Here is a 16825-nt window from a genome sequence, read left to right on the forward strand (position 1 = left end):
AACTCCACGATCCCTTCCTTGATCGACCCAAAGATGATGGGGGTCGACTCAAGGATGCCCCTAGTGATCTCCGACGTGATGAACTCACGTAGCCTCTCCTCAATCGGCTCGGTGCCAGATCCCGAACCTGACCCCTCTCCTGACCCGCCATCTGTCGGTCTCGGTCGAAGTACCACCATTCTGCAAAACATCATAATAATCATTAGTGGTACTGCTACCTTCTGAGGGATCTCAACTACTTACAGGTTCCTTGGTCTCATCTTGGCCTTCCTCGGCTCGGGTACGGATCCTCTACTTTCAGTAGTACGGGCCCATACTACCTTCCACATCTATCCGTACCTTCTCCGAGGAATTCCTCGACTCCACCAGCTCCCCTTTACTACTGCTACTCTCTGTTATTCTCATCCTAGGCTTGCCCTAGAGAAAACCCAAGTTCAACACGACTAGTCCTCAGCTGCTGTAGGTCTCCTCATAGTGCCAGTTAGCCACCACCTAAACACCATCACATGTAATGAGGATTAGATAATCCTTCAAGTAAAAGATCCGTCCCTACAACGGTTGGACTCAAACAAGAGCTGCGCAATAGGGCTAGTTCCAACACTTTGGAATTATTCAACCCTGATTACATGTGGTGTGACGTGTTTACCTAGTGGCTCACTCCCATTACTCAGAATCCCACCAAGCACGAAGCAAGCAGCATTCAGATAACGAAAAACAGACTCAAGCCAAAACTGTTCTTAGAACAAGAAACGACACTTAACATAGGATGCTAAGCTCATACTATCAGGCATAACCTAAACAGGCTATCCTACTGCTGTCTACTCAATTCTAGCATGCAATATTCATAAAGCTGTAACAAATAAACAGGCGCATAAGGCATCACTCCTAGATCCTTAGCCTATTCTAGCATGCAATATTCATAAAGCTGATAAACATAACATAAACTTGTATGGGTACTATGGGGAATACTTACTTGAGCTCGACCGGTCGCGCACGTCACACACTTTACTCTTTCTTGTGACTCTTCTCCGGGTTTTAAAGAACAATTTCTTTTGGAAAAATCTTTCAATCCCTCGATTTGAGTCCAAACACTCCCGAAGGCGTGTCCGAATCCCTCAAACCAGGGCTCTGATACCATTTCTAACATCCCCCCTCTGGCACGTATCACAATATTGTCCGCTTTGGGAAGTCCTCGTGCCGAGTGGCCCAAAGCGGACAATATTGTGATACGTGCCAGAGGGGGGATGTAAAGTGGGTTAGATCTGATCCCACATCGGCTGGGAAGGAGAACTAAGCATTCCTTATAAGGGGTATGGATACCTTCCCTATCACAACGCGTTTTAAAGCCGTGAGGGCAGCAGATCCCATAAGAACTCTGCAGTTAAGCGTGCTCGGGCGGGAGTAGTACCGGGATGGGTGACCCCTTGGGAAGTCCTCGTGCCGAGTGGCCCAAAGCGGACAATATTGTGATACGTGCCAGAGGGGGGTGTTACAAATGGTATCAGAGCTAGGGTACGGGTCGATGTGTTCGACAGGGACGTCGAACCCTATAATGGGGGGTGAAAGTGAGTTAGATCTGATCCCACATCGGCTGGGAAGGAGAACTAAGCATTCCTTATAAGGGGTGTGGATACCTTCCCTATCACAACGCGTTTTAAAGCCGTGAGGGCAGCAGATCCCATAAGAACTCTGCAGTTAAGCGTGCTCGGGCGGGAGTAGTACCGGGATGGGTGACCCCCTGGGAAGTCCTCGTGTCGAGTGGCCCAAAGCGGACAATATTGTGATACGTGCCAGAGGGGGGTGTTACAATATCAAGAGCTTCGTTCGAAACAGAACCTCTTAGTAACCCAAAGCAGTACAAATTGTGATGCTTATATCGGAAAATTAAGCTTTTTTCAAAGCTTTCATTGATTGAAGTGAGTTGTGACTGCACAATTTCATTAATTCGTTGCACAAATCTATCGAGATTAGAACTTGCAGAGTCTAAAAATCTATTTAAATTGGCATGTGCACTCTCGACTCTATTGGTTGTGTTGTTTCCAAAATTAAGATGTTGATCAATCCAAACAGATACAAACATTTCTTTGTACTTGTTCAACCAAGTATCTTCTATGTATTTCAAAACACCTGAAGGTTGTGATTTAGAAATATAGTTAACAAATACGTAAATAAATAATAATATGAAGGTTATGATTTAGAAATATAGCTAAAAAGCAATCTTACATGGATATTTTATCAACATTATTTGAAACCGCATGTAGTTTTTCGTGTAATCCATCAATGTTGGAGACTCAATTAGTAAGTTCCATAATGATCTAAAAGAGCGTCGATCATCTTCCAACGTGATAATTTTATTGCAATGCTTCAAAATGTTTTCTTCAATATGCCATCTACAAAGTAATCGGGCAGCATCCGGAAAAATTGTTTCATATGCCTTGATGAGTGCCAACTCTGTGTCTGTGATTATTACACGTGGGTGTATACACGTATCAAGTGTCGAATTTAGACAATTTAATACCCAAGTATAGTTGGTCTCCTTTTCTCTATGTATAAAGGCAAAGCCTACAGAGAATGTCTTTTGAGTTGATATAACACCAACAATTTGAACCAACGACTTATTATATTTGTTGGTTTTGTACGTGGTATCTATTATCAACACATGTGGAAATGCACGCATATCTTCCAAGATGTTAGATGAACGAAGAATAAATTTTCTAACTCATTTCAATCACCTGGAGTAAACTCATAGACATAATCATTGGTGTGTAAAAGGGAGATAAGAACCTACATTGGAGTTCTTCTACTTGCTCGTGCATCGAATTTTTTGTTGTGCATTGTATATTGTTTTAATTGTCGACACATGGTTTTCGTTTTTAACCTTCAATGTTGACGGGATGTCACGTGGCGCCTTGTTCTTTCTTGTTAAATTAGCCACCAAACGAGTCTCATCGACAGATAACCGTCTTGCAAATGGATGACCCTACATATGTTGTGCCGGTGGATGATTATGTTCATCACATATTACCCTTAGTGTCCATTTATCATGTTCTTTTGAATACTTTCCGTCCAATTGAAATTGACAATTAGACCTTTTGCTTCCAGATGCTCTACTTGTATACTCTTTAGGTTTATACTCTCTACTACGATCACATATAAGTATGATTGTATGCACGAAGTCGTTCCCATATGCCTTTGATCTTCTAGTAACAATGACATATCCTAAAGAACATGCGGTATTTTGTGTCCATTCCAATAATTCCTCGCGAGACTTGAACTTCTGCAATCAAATTTCAAATGATTTAGTGTGTGTGTGTGTATATATATATATATATATATATATATATATATATATATATATATATATTGTATTTGAAAGCATTATAATTGATATAATTATATAACCTGATCGGTGGAAAATGCTGAAGCTTTTTTAGAAAAATCTTCATCTTTAGCGGACAAGTTGATTCCAAAAAACTTAAACATCTCTAAAAAAACAGATAAATAATTAGAATATTACACAAATATAAAATGAAAAGTACATAAAAAAATATTTTATAAAATTTGAATACTAAAAAACTTATTTAAATAAATTTTATAAGAAAAGATTGGTTTTTTAAGAAAAAAAAAATCAAATTTTCGTTTTTAAAAAGCCCAATTTTTTTTAACCCAACCCAATTCATTTAAAACCCTAATCCAATTCCTTCACCCATATGTCCCTCCCTCGTCTATTCTCTCTTCCTCACAACCCAAGCACAAGAGCTCCATCGGCCGACAGGAGCAACATCCAGCAACATCCATCGCCGGCAGCAACATCGATCGTCGGTAGCAACATCGTCGGCAGCACCCAAACGTTGGCAGCAACAACACCCGTCTCCCTCGTTTCTTTCTTTTTCAAAAACTTTGACATTCAAATCACCACCTATCAATTTCTCTCCCCCCTCTCTTTCTCTCTCTCTCTCTCTATCTATCTATCTATCTATCTATCTCATTTTCTGTTCGGATCGGAGGTGGTGACGACGGTGTTTAGTGGAGGTGGTAAGTTGCCGGAGGTGATTTTATATTAGATGACAGAAGCTAGTGGAGGTGATTTTTACCTTAAGTTAAAAACATAAGCTATTGTTGTTTGTTTACATTAAAATGGTTTTGATTTTATATTAGATGTGTTATAGTTGGATTAGTTGAGAATTAATCAGCTATTAAGAGCATGCATTTTTCAAGAGAATGCTAAACTGAATTTGTAAATATCAAGATTGAAGGTGTTGTGATGGCGAGCTGTTGGATTGTTGAGTTGGTGGATAAGAACACAAGAAACTATATTTTACTTCAAGTTATGAGAAAACATTTCACAATAAATTTTGATATTAATCATCTTTATAAATTTATATAAATTAAGATGGGCCCATATATTTATCAATCACATAATATATTTTTTTAAAAAAAGTGGAACTAAAAAAAGAAAAATAAACTGAATTTAAAAAATCATGTAATTCAATAATATTTGATAATAAGACTGAACTTAAAAAAGTGGTATAATTTCCAAGTAATTAAATAAAATCTGAAAAAACTGATTTTGACCAAAAAAAAAGCTAATAAATAAAGAGTTTTATGAGAAAATAAGGATCTAAATATTAGGATCCATAACTTTTGTTGGAAAATAAACAAACTCACCAACCACTAAGTGACATGTGACATCTAATAAATGTGTTAGGCTTTTTTTATGGAAAACCAAATTGGTTTGAAACATGTGGAATCTTTAAAGATAAAGCTAAATCCAAAAGTAGCAACTTAACAAATATACTTTTTTTATATTTGCGATTCATGTGCTTTCATTTTTTCTAAGCTTAGTTTTAGGGTTTATATATATATATATATATATATATATATATATATATATATATATATATATATATATATATATATATATATATATATATTAAGGCCTTGTATATTGAAAATTTTGCCTAACCATAGAACCGTACTTTTAATTATTGCGGAAGTGTTAAATTGCAATTATTCAATTATTGATTGCAATGGTTGAATCGCAATTTCTCAATTACTGAGCAACAAATGCAATTCTAGGAACTCCCTATGGTGGACGGTTTTGGAGGGGGGGGGGGGGTTTCGAAAATGATTATGTAACCCTCCTTACTGATAAGGATAAGGATAACTGCTTTGAGTTGATTAAATTGTAATATTTAATTAAAATCGAATATATAACACGTGAGAACCACAGTTATAAAATTAATTAAATTTTATATTAAAAAATCAAAATTATTAATCAATTATTTTAAATAAATTATTACTTAAGAGATAGGTTTTTTAATTATATAAAATTATAATCGTTGATTTAAATAATATGTGAAGTTATTTCACCTTATAATCTGCATTAATTTTATTTTATTTTTTAATCTAATGTTATTAAATTAATATAATTATAGTGAGAAAATTTAAAATTTAAAATTTAAAATAGAGAATCAATTATCATACATAATTATAAAGCTATCATTTTTCCTTGAAGCTCATGCATTTGAAACCCCCATAAAGATTTGCAAACACCTTATGTATTTGAAACCTCCTATTTTAATGAATATCACTCAAAAGTCTCTTAATAAAGATTAACAATTCAAAGGTTTTATAACTTATATAATATATTTAATAAACAATTAATGAATACTCTACTATAAAAATGTCAACCTTTTTTAGTAGACACACAAATACAAATGACTTACAAAATTCACAAAGAAAACAAGTTTAAAGTTTTTTGTGTTTGTTTTGAGGGCTTTGAACAATTTTTCGAGCCATGGTATTATGTTGAAGTTTTTAATTTTTAAGTTTGTTATATACTAATTATTTTTTGTATTTTCTTGATTTAAGTATTCTTTTAAGAATATCATTGTATGTTGTGGTTGAAATATTAATGTAAATTAGATTAGATTCGTGTTATCGATCATATGTATGGAATGTGATATATATAATATTTAATTAACTATTGTATACATGTTTGTATGTTCATGTTGCTTCAAAACAATAATTAACAAAAAATCATGGATATATCATATTATCCATGTAAATTTTTTTAAAATTACAAATTGTCTGTTTTATCACTTTATATTTTAGTATATGTTTAACATTTTAATTATAATAATACATGTTTTTTAAAAGTTTCTTTCACTTATTAATAAAAACAAGTGGTTTTAAAATTAATAACATTAATTATAAATAATAAAATCAAATTACATGGATATATCATACTATCCATGCAAGTCTCTTTTGAAATGCAAATTATCTATCTTATCACTTTATTATTTGATTGTATATCATTTGTATTTTTAAATTGTTTATATTATTTAATTTGTATATCTTTATTTAAAATTTTTTCAAATATATCTTATGCTAAAACAAATTTCGTTTTTTGGTATAAATCATTTTGACATTTCTTTCCTGCTCTTTTTTAAAATAACAAATTCTTTAAAATGCAACTATAATTTTAAAAAGTACTCAATTCAAAAGCTTATAATATATAACCTTCAACACCAAAATGAAAGTTTAAATAAAATCCACATTTTGACTTTAAATGTCATCATAAAAGTTATATATTAAATTTAACCCCAAGTTTAATTACTGCGATATAGAGTGTGTGGCAATTTGCATGTACTATGATGAGGTAAATTCATGGTTTTTTTTGTCTATTAATTGAAGTGTTTTTCTGTTGTTCAAAGAAATATATAAAAATTGAAGTATTTTTATTTTGATGAATAGTTAATAAAGTTTAAATGTTTGTATTTATCTTTGTCGAAATACGTTAGTGGAAGGTATCTACCGTTTTAATGTATTTGAATATTAAAATTATTTATATATAAATAAAAACAAATATTTACAAATCAAGACTAAAACAAAACTTTTGAAGGCCTAGTCCCTACATCGAAAAATAAGAATGATAACTTTTAACCCCAAGTTTAATTAATGTGTTAATAATGAAGTAACAAATTCTCAGTATTCTTGCTCTGTTTTGATAACTTTTAACACAATTTTCCAGTAACAAATAAAAATGTTCCCATTATAAGCTAATATGATTGTTCAACCCATAGTCGTTCACCTCACCACAGTTTAAAGCCACACCACTCTCCAATGACATGCTATAGGGAAATAAAGCACATTTATCAGTTTTTAAGCAAACAAATGAAAACATCATACATGTGGAAACACAGTTTTTGGTTTTAAAACACATGAACTGCTGAAAAACGGGCATAACAACAAACAACATTATAATAGGATTAAGTTGATATTTCTTAATTCTTACCATTTATTCAAGAGTAACCACCATTTGTCTCGTATTCCATTGAATATCTCATTAATTCTTTGACTTTTCTCCCTCTAAAATGTGCAAAAAATAACCACCATTAAAACCAACATATGATTGGGGTTTGTTTAAGACAAATACACGATTACATCTTCATTTCATCGATACACCATATAAATTGGTACCAATAAATAAAAATAGTAAAATACCAAATGTAATGAAAACTCACCATTATTAAACAAATCCATAGTCATTATCTATGTTGAAGTTCATCCTCTTCGATACTTCCTTGGTGACATTGCTTAGTATCACAAAAGCTACCTGAATTCAAATAATTCTTTAGATTATTCAACTAAAAAACAGAAAATACAACCATTATTCAAAATGATAATCTTATGTCTTTTATGGTTATCGATCTTTCCACATACACAAGCCTACTACCATTGTAAGAGAGCATTCCATGTAAAGATTTTAACCATTTTTTCTCCAGACATAAAGAAATTCCCTTTTCATCTTTTGTATAAGAGATCGTAAACCAAGAATTCACAAGGTGGGTGTTTCTTCTTGAGTTTGCTAATAAGACACCCCATTGACCACTTTTTTTTTTTAAATTCAACCTATAATTAACTACTTTTAATCAGCTTTTTCAGAAAACAATGCAATTTCAACCAATAAAAACATTTCAAAATTAAATTAGGGTGTCTATATGGTAAAACGAGGTATCTTTTTAGCCAACCCCTCCTTGGAATATAGGATTATTTATGTTTTGGTGGTATTCAAAATTAACAACCAATCACACTTTTTACTTATGGTTTTGATTCTTTCAAGAAGTATTCAAACTACATTTTCTAGTTATGCAATATTTAGACTGCATAACTATAAATACATTTGATTTAGAAAATGGTCAGTCAAACCTACATACCTTTAGTCCCAAGCTCCAAGTCTAGTCTCACTAAAACTAACAGTAAAACTCTGGAAGAGATGAACAAATTACTTAATAAACAAATATGACATAAATAAAAGTGAATAAATACGTAAGAAGCTTCTATAAAACCACTGACCTGAGGTACAACTATAGTAGAAACAAAACAACATCATAATGTTAGGGAAAACTAAGAAAAATAAGAGTACATACCTTAAGCTCTTAATGGAAACTTCATATCTTTTTCCAAGGATTTTCCGTGTCGGGGAAGAATCAATACGTACAAATAACCAATATCATATCAAAATGTCAAATCCGCTACAGTGAACTTCATAATAGAGTTTTTATTCGAAATTTGACACACATTCCCAAAACTTCATCGTTCTTAAAGTGATTTATATCTACAAAATGTCGAACAGATCTACGTGATGAAATAACCAAGAGGCAGTCAAACCAAAAATCATCGAATGAAAAAGGGGATATGAGAAATTTTAGGTTTGAAATTTGAACAATACTAAGAGAAAAATTTACCTGGAGACTAAAGAGAAACCGATCGACAAAAGGATAAGCTCCGAAAAAGATTGTGATTTTAGCTAAAATTAAAGTCGGAGAACTAGGATTAAAACTAAGCATCGGAGAGTGAGAGTTAATCAAGTATCAGTTAGGATGAAGGGTCTCATACAAAAGAAAGGGAGAGATGATTGTGATACACGTAGGATTATGTGTGACAATGAGTGGTGGTATTGATGTTTTTTGTACCTTGTAGAAACCTTACATCAAGAAAGCCTGTGAATAAAGTAGATGGTGAAGAAAATGTATACCTTGAATTTATCAGTTATGAAGACAGAAGGGATGTGGGAGAATCAGATCGAATTTGTGGTTCATTTTCACGAATGAAGGCGGAGGACTAGGTAAACAAGAGATAAGATGGAAAGATAAACCCGGTTAAAATCATATAAAATCTTTTAGGATTGCATTGCATACTTATACATATTGCATTTGTTTATGTACAATTTCATTTACATAAGGCTAAGTTTAAATTTAAAATTTAATATTATTTTATTATTGGTTACTTGTACTCATAGCTTAATGGTTTGAACGTCTTAAAAAATATTATTATTATATTCAATCTATTTTTAAAAATAATATGATTTCTTTTATAAGACATATATATATATATATATATATATATATATATATATATATATATATATATATATATATATATGTTCAGGTTCATTTGAAACCATTCTAATTTTGTGAGACAAAATCTAAAAATAATTTTAAAATGCAAAATAAATGGAAAAATCCAAAAATTCTTTTTTTAAATATTATTTTCGGAACTTGAATTAAATAAAAAAAATATAAAAAAATATATAAAAAAAATTCCGTTTTTTTTTTTTGAAAAATACGTGAAATATTCTAAATAGAATATTACACTGACATATTCTAAAAAATAATTTTAAAATGTAAAATAAATGGAAAAATCTAAAAATTCTTTTTTTAAATATTATTTTCGAAACTTGAATTAACTAAAAAGAATAAAAAAAATTCTATTTTTTTGAAAAATACGTGAAATATTCTAAATAGAATATTACACTGTACATATTCTAAAAATAATTTTAAAATGCAAAATAAATGGAAAAATCAAAAAATTCTTTTTTTAAATATTATTTTTGGAACATGAATTAACTAAAAAAAATAATAAAAATAATAAAAAAAATAAAAAAAAATACGTCTCACGGTCTCACAAAATATAGGTGGTCTCAAATGACTACGTTTAATGCTATTTTAGTTATTCATATATATATATATATATATATATATATATATATATATATATATATATATATATATATATATATATATATATATATATATATATATATATATATATATAGGTTCAAATGTGGATTGGCATCTATTGTGTGGACATGTGGATAATGCTATTTTGTGAGAATTACAAGGAAAATATGTTGTTTGATAATATGAATACGTTTAATCTTATATAATTATTTTAATTATTAAGCATTTTCACTAATTAAATCGTCTATAAGGTTATTATACATATTTTTTAATTATTCTCATTCTATCAGAATGTTATCATGATGTTTATTGAGTCGTATTCTGTAAGAATTAAAATAAATAAAAAATGATGAATAAAAACAAATTAGAATTAGAATTGGTGAGAATCCATTAAAATAACAATAGTTATGTGAGATTGAATGTATTCACATTACTAAACAACATATTCTCTTACTAATTTTCAAAAAATAGCATTATCCACACGTCCACACAATAGTTATCCATCCACATTATAACGTATATATATATATATATATATATATATATATATATATATATATATATATATATATATATATATATATTAGGTTCATATAAAAACTTTAAATACTGTATGAATGTATGATCTAATATGAGCCATCAATCAAATTCAATCTGCCAAGGTAAACTCAGAATTTTTTTAATCAATTTAACAAGTATCTAATACCAATAAGGAAACTAAAGATGCGTTATATTTTTTAATCAGTTTTTTTTTTCAATTCATCTTATTTGATTAACATCTTAATTGCATGGTAAGAAGTATATTCATTCTTCATAAGAATCGATTTTCAGAACTCAAGTTATGATTGCGATAAATCATTTATTCATGATATGTGAATTTTACCTATTCATTCTTAAAGAATATATTAATCATATATTATACTGTTTAACTCATTTTTTTCATATTGAAATTCTTTTAGAATTTTGAATATGTACATATTTGTTTAACTATTCTTAAATAATTAGTTTTAAATTGTTCATCAATTATTGTCATTCTTTTAAAGGTAAGACTTTTGAAACAACTATTCTTCAAGAATTATATTAATAAAATGTATACTTAACTATTTATTTTTTAGAATGTTGCTCATAAATACATATTCTTATAGAATATAATTTGTTCATCCCTTTAATGAATTTGAGATGACGTTTTCTAATATTTATTCATTCTATAAGTTTTTTTATAAATAAATTAATTATATGTCCATTCTAAAAGAATATTCAAACTCAGTGTATTTTTTGTGCAAGTGTTTTTGTCGATAACCAATAATGTATTATATTCTTAAAGAATGTATTATATATTATAATCTTTTCTATATATTCTAAAAAAAAAGAGAACATGTTCTTAAAGAATATAGTAAAAAAGTTTGTAGATATTTTTTAAAATGTTGTATATATATTTTATTTTATGTTATAAAATGGTTTTCATTTGCTTATTATAAATTCTTTTATTGTATTGTACAAGGTTGCAAAAATCGTTTAACGGTAGCTCGACGGTCTGACTGGTGTTAAAGGATTAATCGGTCTTGGTGGGGATTAATTGATGATTAATCGAAGACCATAGATTATTAATAAAATACTAAAACAAACTAAATATTAATATATCTTAAGAAAAACTAGTACTTAAAAACTAGAAAATAAGAAAAATTGTAATTTGGAAATTTGGAAATACGAAAATATTAACATTTTAGTATAATATTTGAAATTTTGAAAATTTTGGAGTAAAAAAAAAAAGTTGGTTTTTTGAATTTTTTAAATTTTTTTTGAATTTTTTTCAAATTTTTTTTGACCTTTTTTTGACTTTTTTCGACCTTTTTGACTTTTGTTGACTTTTGTTGACCGATTAATCTCACCCAACCCGATTAATCGTAAATTTCGGATTAATGCCCTAATCCTCGCCGGTTGGAGAACGCCAAGCGATTAATCCACGATTAATCGCTGATTAACCCACGATTAATCGCTGATTAATCCCGATTTATGCAACCATGGTATTGTAATATATTTTTCTCAAAGAATGATATGTTATTGTCTTATATAGGAGATGTATTCTTTAAGAATATTACTTCTCAAAAAACTATATCCTGTAAGATCGAACGAATCAAAAAACTATTAAATAACATAATATTCTTCAAGAATGAAAGAATTAAAATATGTGTTCAATGAAGACGTATTCTCAAAAAATCCGATTTAAACTAAATGTAATTAATAAAATATGAGATTTGACTTGATTTCTATCAACTAATTTTACGGTATTGCCTAAATATTAGATACTTATCATATCTTTCTCTTTATAAAATGTAATAAATGCCATTATAATTAACAATTGTAATTATATAGTACATGATAGTATATGTTAATAATATGTACCCTAAATCACATGCATTCATTCTTTTTAATTTAATGGTCAGAATTTCATTTGTCATATATTCATATAAAATTTATGATTCATATTTGATCTTAACCTATATATATATATATATATATATATATATATATATATATATATATATATATATATATATATATATATATATATATATATATATATATATAATGTGTGATTTTTATAGTAAATATTTATCTAAGTTTTAAATTTATAAAACTTAGTTTATTTTTAACTAACTAAAACACACAATAGGAAGTATATTTAATGTGAAATCATTCCATGCTCAAATTGAAACCTAAGAAATATACCTAACCTAAAACACATCCTAGGGAAAAAAAAGGTAATGAAAGTGGAACAAGAAATTGTACTTTAGCGTTTGGTTGGAATGAAATAAAATGAAAATAAATTTATGATTTAGCAATCGGATTGCCTAACCCTTAGTTGCTTATGAGGAATGCTGATAATAGTTGCCATATCAAATTATTTAAATAAAAAAGTGATTTTAACGCTCGAAGGCAGGGAAGAATCGAACTTGTGCCATAAAGGTCTTCAAAAATCCATCCACATTTTCTACTTTACATCTATTTATCATATAATGCTTGTCCTTTAATGTATTTAAAATATACAAATTGTATATTTACTTATTGATATGTATAAAAACATATTTTAAGTATTATTAATATATGTATTATATGTATTTGTTAAGTGTTTTTCATAATGTTTTCTTTTTATATAAAATATGTTATATATATATATATATATATATATATATATATATATATATATATATATATATATAGAAAAATATATAAATCGTAATTTTATGTATTTATAGTAAAAAAATTCGTATTTTTTTTTTTTTTTTTTTTTTTTTTTTTTTTTTGGAAAGGGAACTTCCCTAACGAGGGTTTCCGGGCCAGCTTTCGCGCACCGACTAATCCCCCGCTGCAAACATAAAGCTTTGCCTCATGCCCTGGAGTCACTGCAGGCGAACCTCCATGGCCACAAGGGCTGAGTGGTGCCAGGATTTATAGTAAAAAATTCGTATTTTAATGTATATATATTTGTAATATTCTAAAATATGTATTGTTTGTTTCTTCAAAACATCGCAAAATTCATTTTTGTATATATAAATAAAAACAAGGTTTTATATGTATAAAACATGTATTTAAATGTGAAAAATGTTTATTATATATATATATATATATATATATATATATATATATATATATATATATATATATATATATATATATATATGTATATATATATAAAGCATATTTGATGAAATGCTGAATTTTAAATCGTACAAACCTTATTGCATTGTTTACAATCATTTTATGTATTACTAAATCATAAATTTTAATTTGGTCAACATCCAAAAAAATATCAACATCCGAAAAAGTTGGGATTGGCTAAATAGACACCATATATGGCTAAATAGACAACCTATAATAATTATATAATAATTATCTACTTTTGACTTTTTAACAATGATTATTATTTGTTATTTCTAAATAATTATTTTTATTAACTTTTATTTTAAATAATATTTTATAACAAAATATTAACTAACATATTTTTTTAACTTATGTATCGTATGCTTTACTTTTATTTTTTTTATACTAAAACAATAATAATATTTTATAACAAAATATTAACTATCATATATATATTTTTTTTAACTTATGTATGGTATGCTTTACTTTTTGTTTTTTTTATACTAAAACAATAATAAACACTAATAACTATTTTTATTAACTTTTATTTTAAATAATATTTTATAACAAAATACTAACGAACATATTTTTTTAACTTATGTACGTATGCTTTACTTTTTTTTATACTAAAACAATAATAAACACTATGAGACAAACTTTAATCATTCAATAATCAGCTAATTTAAAAATTCTTCAAATACAAGAAATAAATAATATTCTTTAACAATCCTCTATAGTTATAAAATCACGATTACAAGGTTTCAGTTGTCTATAAATTTGCAAGACATAAATAATATTCTTTAACAATCCTCTATAGTTATAAAATCACGATTACAAGGTTTCAGTTGTCTATAAATTTGTAGACGTGACATAAACATATTTTCCCATCCAACTGCACACGGGGCTCTGTGACGGATCCATAAAGCCGAAATGGTAGGCATCGGACAATCTTCTTTTAATTGTACCATAACATAATGAGGACCACGTATGAGTGAAATTGTAATAATCCGATGGTCCAAAAATTCTTCCGGGCCTTTCCAAAGAGGAAAGAAAGTTAAGGAACCACGATTGGTTAAGAAAGTAAGGATCACACTAAACCTGTTAGCAATCAGGATACCTGTTTCAGGCATAAGCATCCAATGTTCCGTTGGTGCACTCGGTCCGAAGAAATACAATGAATTCCACAATTCATGGATTCCATCTGTGAAAACCGTAGCATATACATCGAATGCACTCTCTAACTCGTGTACTAGTTGTTTTCGAACGTAGAGCCATTGATCTTCGCCATACCCGAGACAAACAGATATTGCTCGAAATCCACAATGTCCATCACCCTCAACATTTTGTATATGTGAGACGTATGGATGAAACACGGGTGGAATGTCATCCATTAATGGATGAATGTAGCATGACTCAGGCTCTTGGTTCAAATCCATAAATTCATTTAAGTCTGGAATTGCTTCATTCAAGTCTGGAATTGCTTCATTCATGTATGGAATTGCTTCATTCATGTCTGGAATTGCTTCATTCATGTCTGGAATTGCGGTTACATATGAACTATGTCTTGCCGGTTCCTTGTTCATCCATGTTGAATTCAATCCATCATATTTTGATGTGGTTGAATAACTACGTCTTCTGGGAGCTTGATTTGTAGAATCAACTCGTTTTTGTTGTTGTTTCTTCAAGTTTGGTCGTCCACGAGTATTTTTTTGAATTGCGGGTTCCTTAATGCGTGTTTTACTTGGTAGGAAAAGATCTCTTAGCCTCCTTATCATACTTTTTTTTCCTGCTTTTGACTGTTGATAGAAGTTTTCTTTAATCATTTCTAAATCATCCTCACAACGAATATCCTCATTAGCTACATAAATTGACTCTGATAAATCAAGCTTTCTCCAGAATATATCTATCGATTCTAATGGAATATACTCACCTGTATTGAAATACCATTAATATATAAAAATTCAATATATTAATTAAATTAAAAAAAAAAACACTTGTTGAATATACTCACCCGAGTTCAAGTAAACTAATAACATGCAAGCACATGGTAAGCCACAACTATGTTGTAGTTTACAACCACAGTTTGATGAGTCAATTTGATTTTCATTCAACCGATAAAGTTCCCCAACTAGTTTATCGAGAGCTTCATGTGACACTGAACCCCAATAATGTAAAACATGGCAAGTTGTGCTCCCGTTTACGAACAATTCTACTATTTTCAAGACTATCATGTATCGATGGAAGTTGAAACCTCACAAATTGATCAAGACAACCGATAAATTTATCAAGAGAAGAATTTGTACCATCCAAGTACTTCTTTAGATTTGAATGTGCGCTCTCAACTCTATTTGTAGTTCGTTGTCCAAAGTTGAGATGTTGATCGATCCAGACTGAGACAAACATTTCCTTATATTTGTTTAACCAAACTTCATCCAGATAATTTAAAACATCTGCAATTATATAAATGTTATTTATCTATAAAAATAATCTAAAATCATAAATAACTAGTTAGAAAATAAGAAGATTTGTACCTTGATAATTTCTCAACATCGATTGGAGTGTTTTGTAGTTTTCATTGTACACTATCCATGTTGGAGAGTCAACAAGTACAGTCCACATTATACGAAAGGCTTTCCACTCATCGTCTATCTTGAATGTTCTCCTCCAACGCTTTTTAATATTTTAAGTAATGTGCCATCTACAAAGTAACCGAGTGGCATCGGGGAAAACTTGTTGACATGCGTTCATCAGTGCCAATTCCCTGTCTGTGACTATAACACGTGGGTGCATGCACTTCTCTAGTGTTGACTTTAGACACGTTAACACCCAATTATAGTTATCCTCCTTTTCATTAACGATAAAGGCAAAAGCTATGCTAAATGTCTTGTTGGTTGAAGTTGTGCCAACAATCTGAACAAAAGGCATACCATATTTGTTGGTCTTGTATGTTGCATCTATAATCAAAACATGTGGAAATGCCTTCCATATATTCAACGATCGTGGATGAATGAAGAAAAGATTCTCCAATTCATTTGATATACTGTTTACCGAGAAATCCGTAACAAAATGTTTCTCGTTCAAAATTTCCATTAGAACCTACATTTATATACTGTTAATTAATAAAAAATTTAATATATAAATTAATTTTAAAATGC

The 16825-nt window shown here is 29.2% G+C and overlaps 1 protein-coding gene and 1 pseudogene across 1 annotated transcript in view; one reads left to right on the forward strand and one right to left on the reverse strand.

The window, feature by feature from the left end:
* Window positions 1-16825, reverse strand: part of LOC145045610 (protein FAR1-RELATED SEQUENCE 5-like) — a 58477-nt gene that overhangs the window by 40572 nt on the left and 1080 nt on the right. The window contains exons 4-8 of the mRNA XM_078993935.1: window positions 16401-16766; window positions 16202-16340; window positions 15872-16120; window positions 14788-15600; window positions 3403-3485 (exon numbers count right to left, since the gene is read on the reverse strand). Coding sequence (XP_078850061.1) covers window positions 3403-3485; window positions 14788-15600; window positions 15872-16120; window positions 16202-16340; window positions 16401-16766 — 1650 coding nt within the window. The remainder of the gene's footprint in view (window positions 1-3402; window positions 3486-14787; window positions 15601-15871; window positions 16121-16201; window positions 16341-16400; window positions 16767-16825) is intronic.
* Window positions 1646-1763, forward strand: LOC144999370 (5S ribosomal RNA; annotated as a pseudogene).

The sequence above is a fragment of the Lactuca saligna genome, chromosome 5 (genome assembly GCF_052625555.1).
Source record: "Lactuca saligna cultivar CGN05327 chromosome 5, ASM5262555v1, whole genome shotgun sequence".
Taxonomy (NCBI): Eukaryota; Viridiplantae; Streptophyta; class Magnoliopsida; order Asterales; family Asteraceae; genus Lactuca; species Lactuca saligna.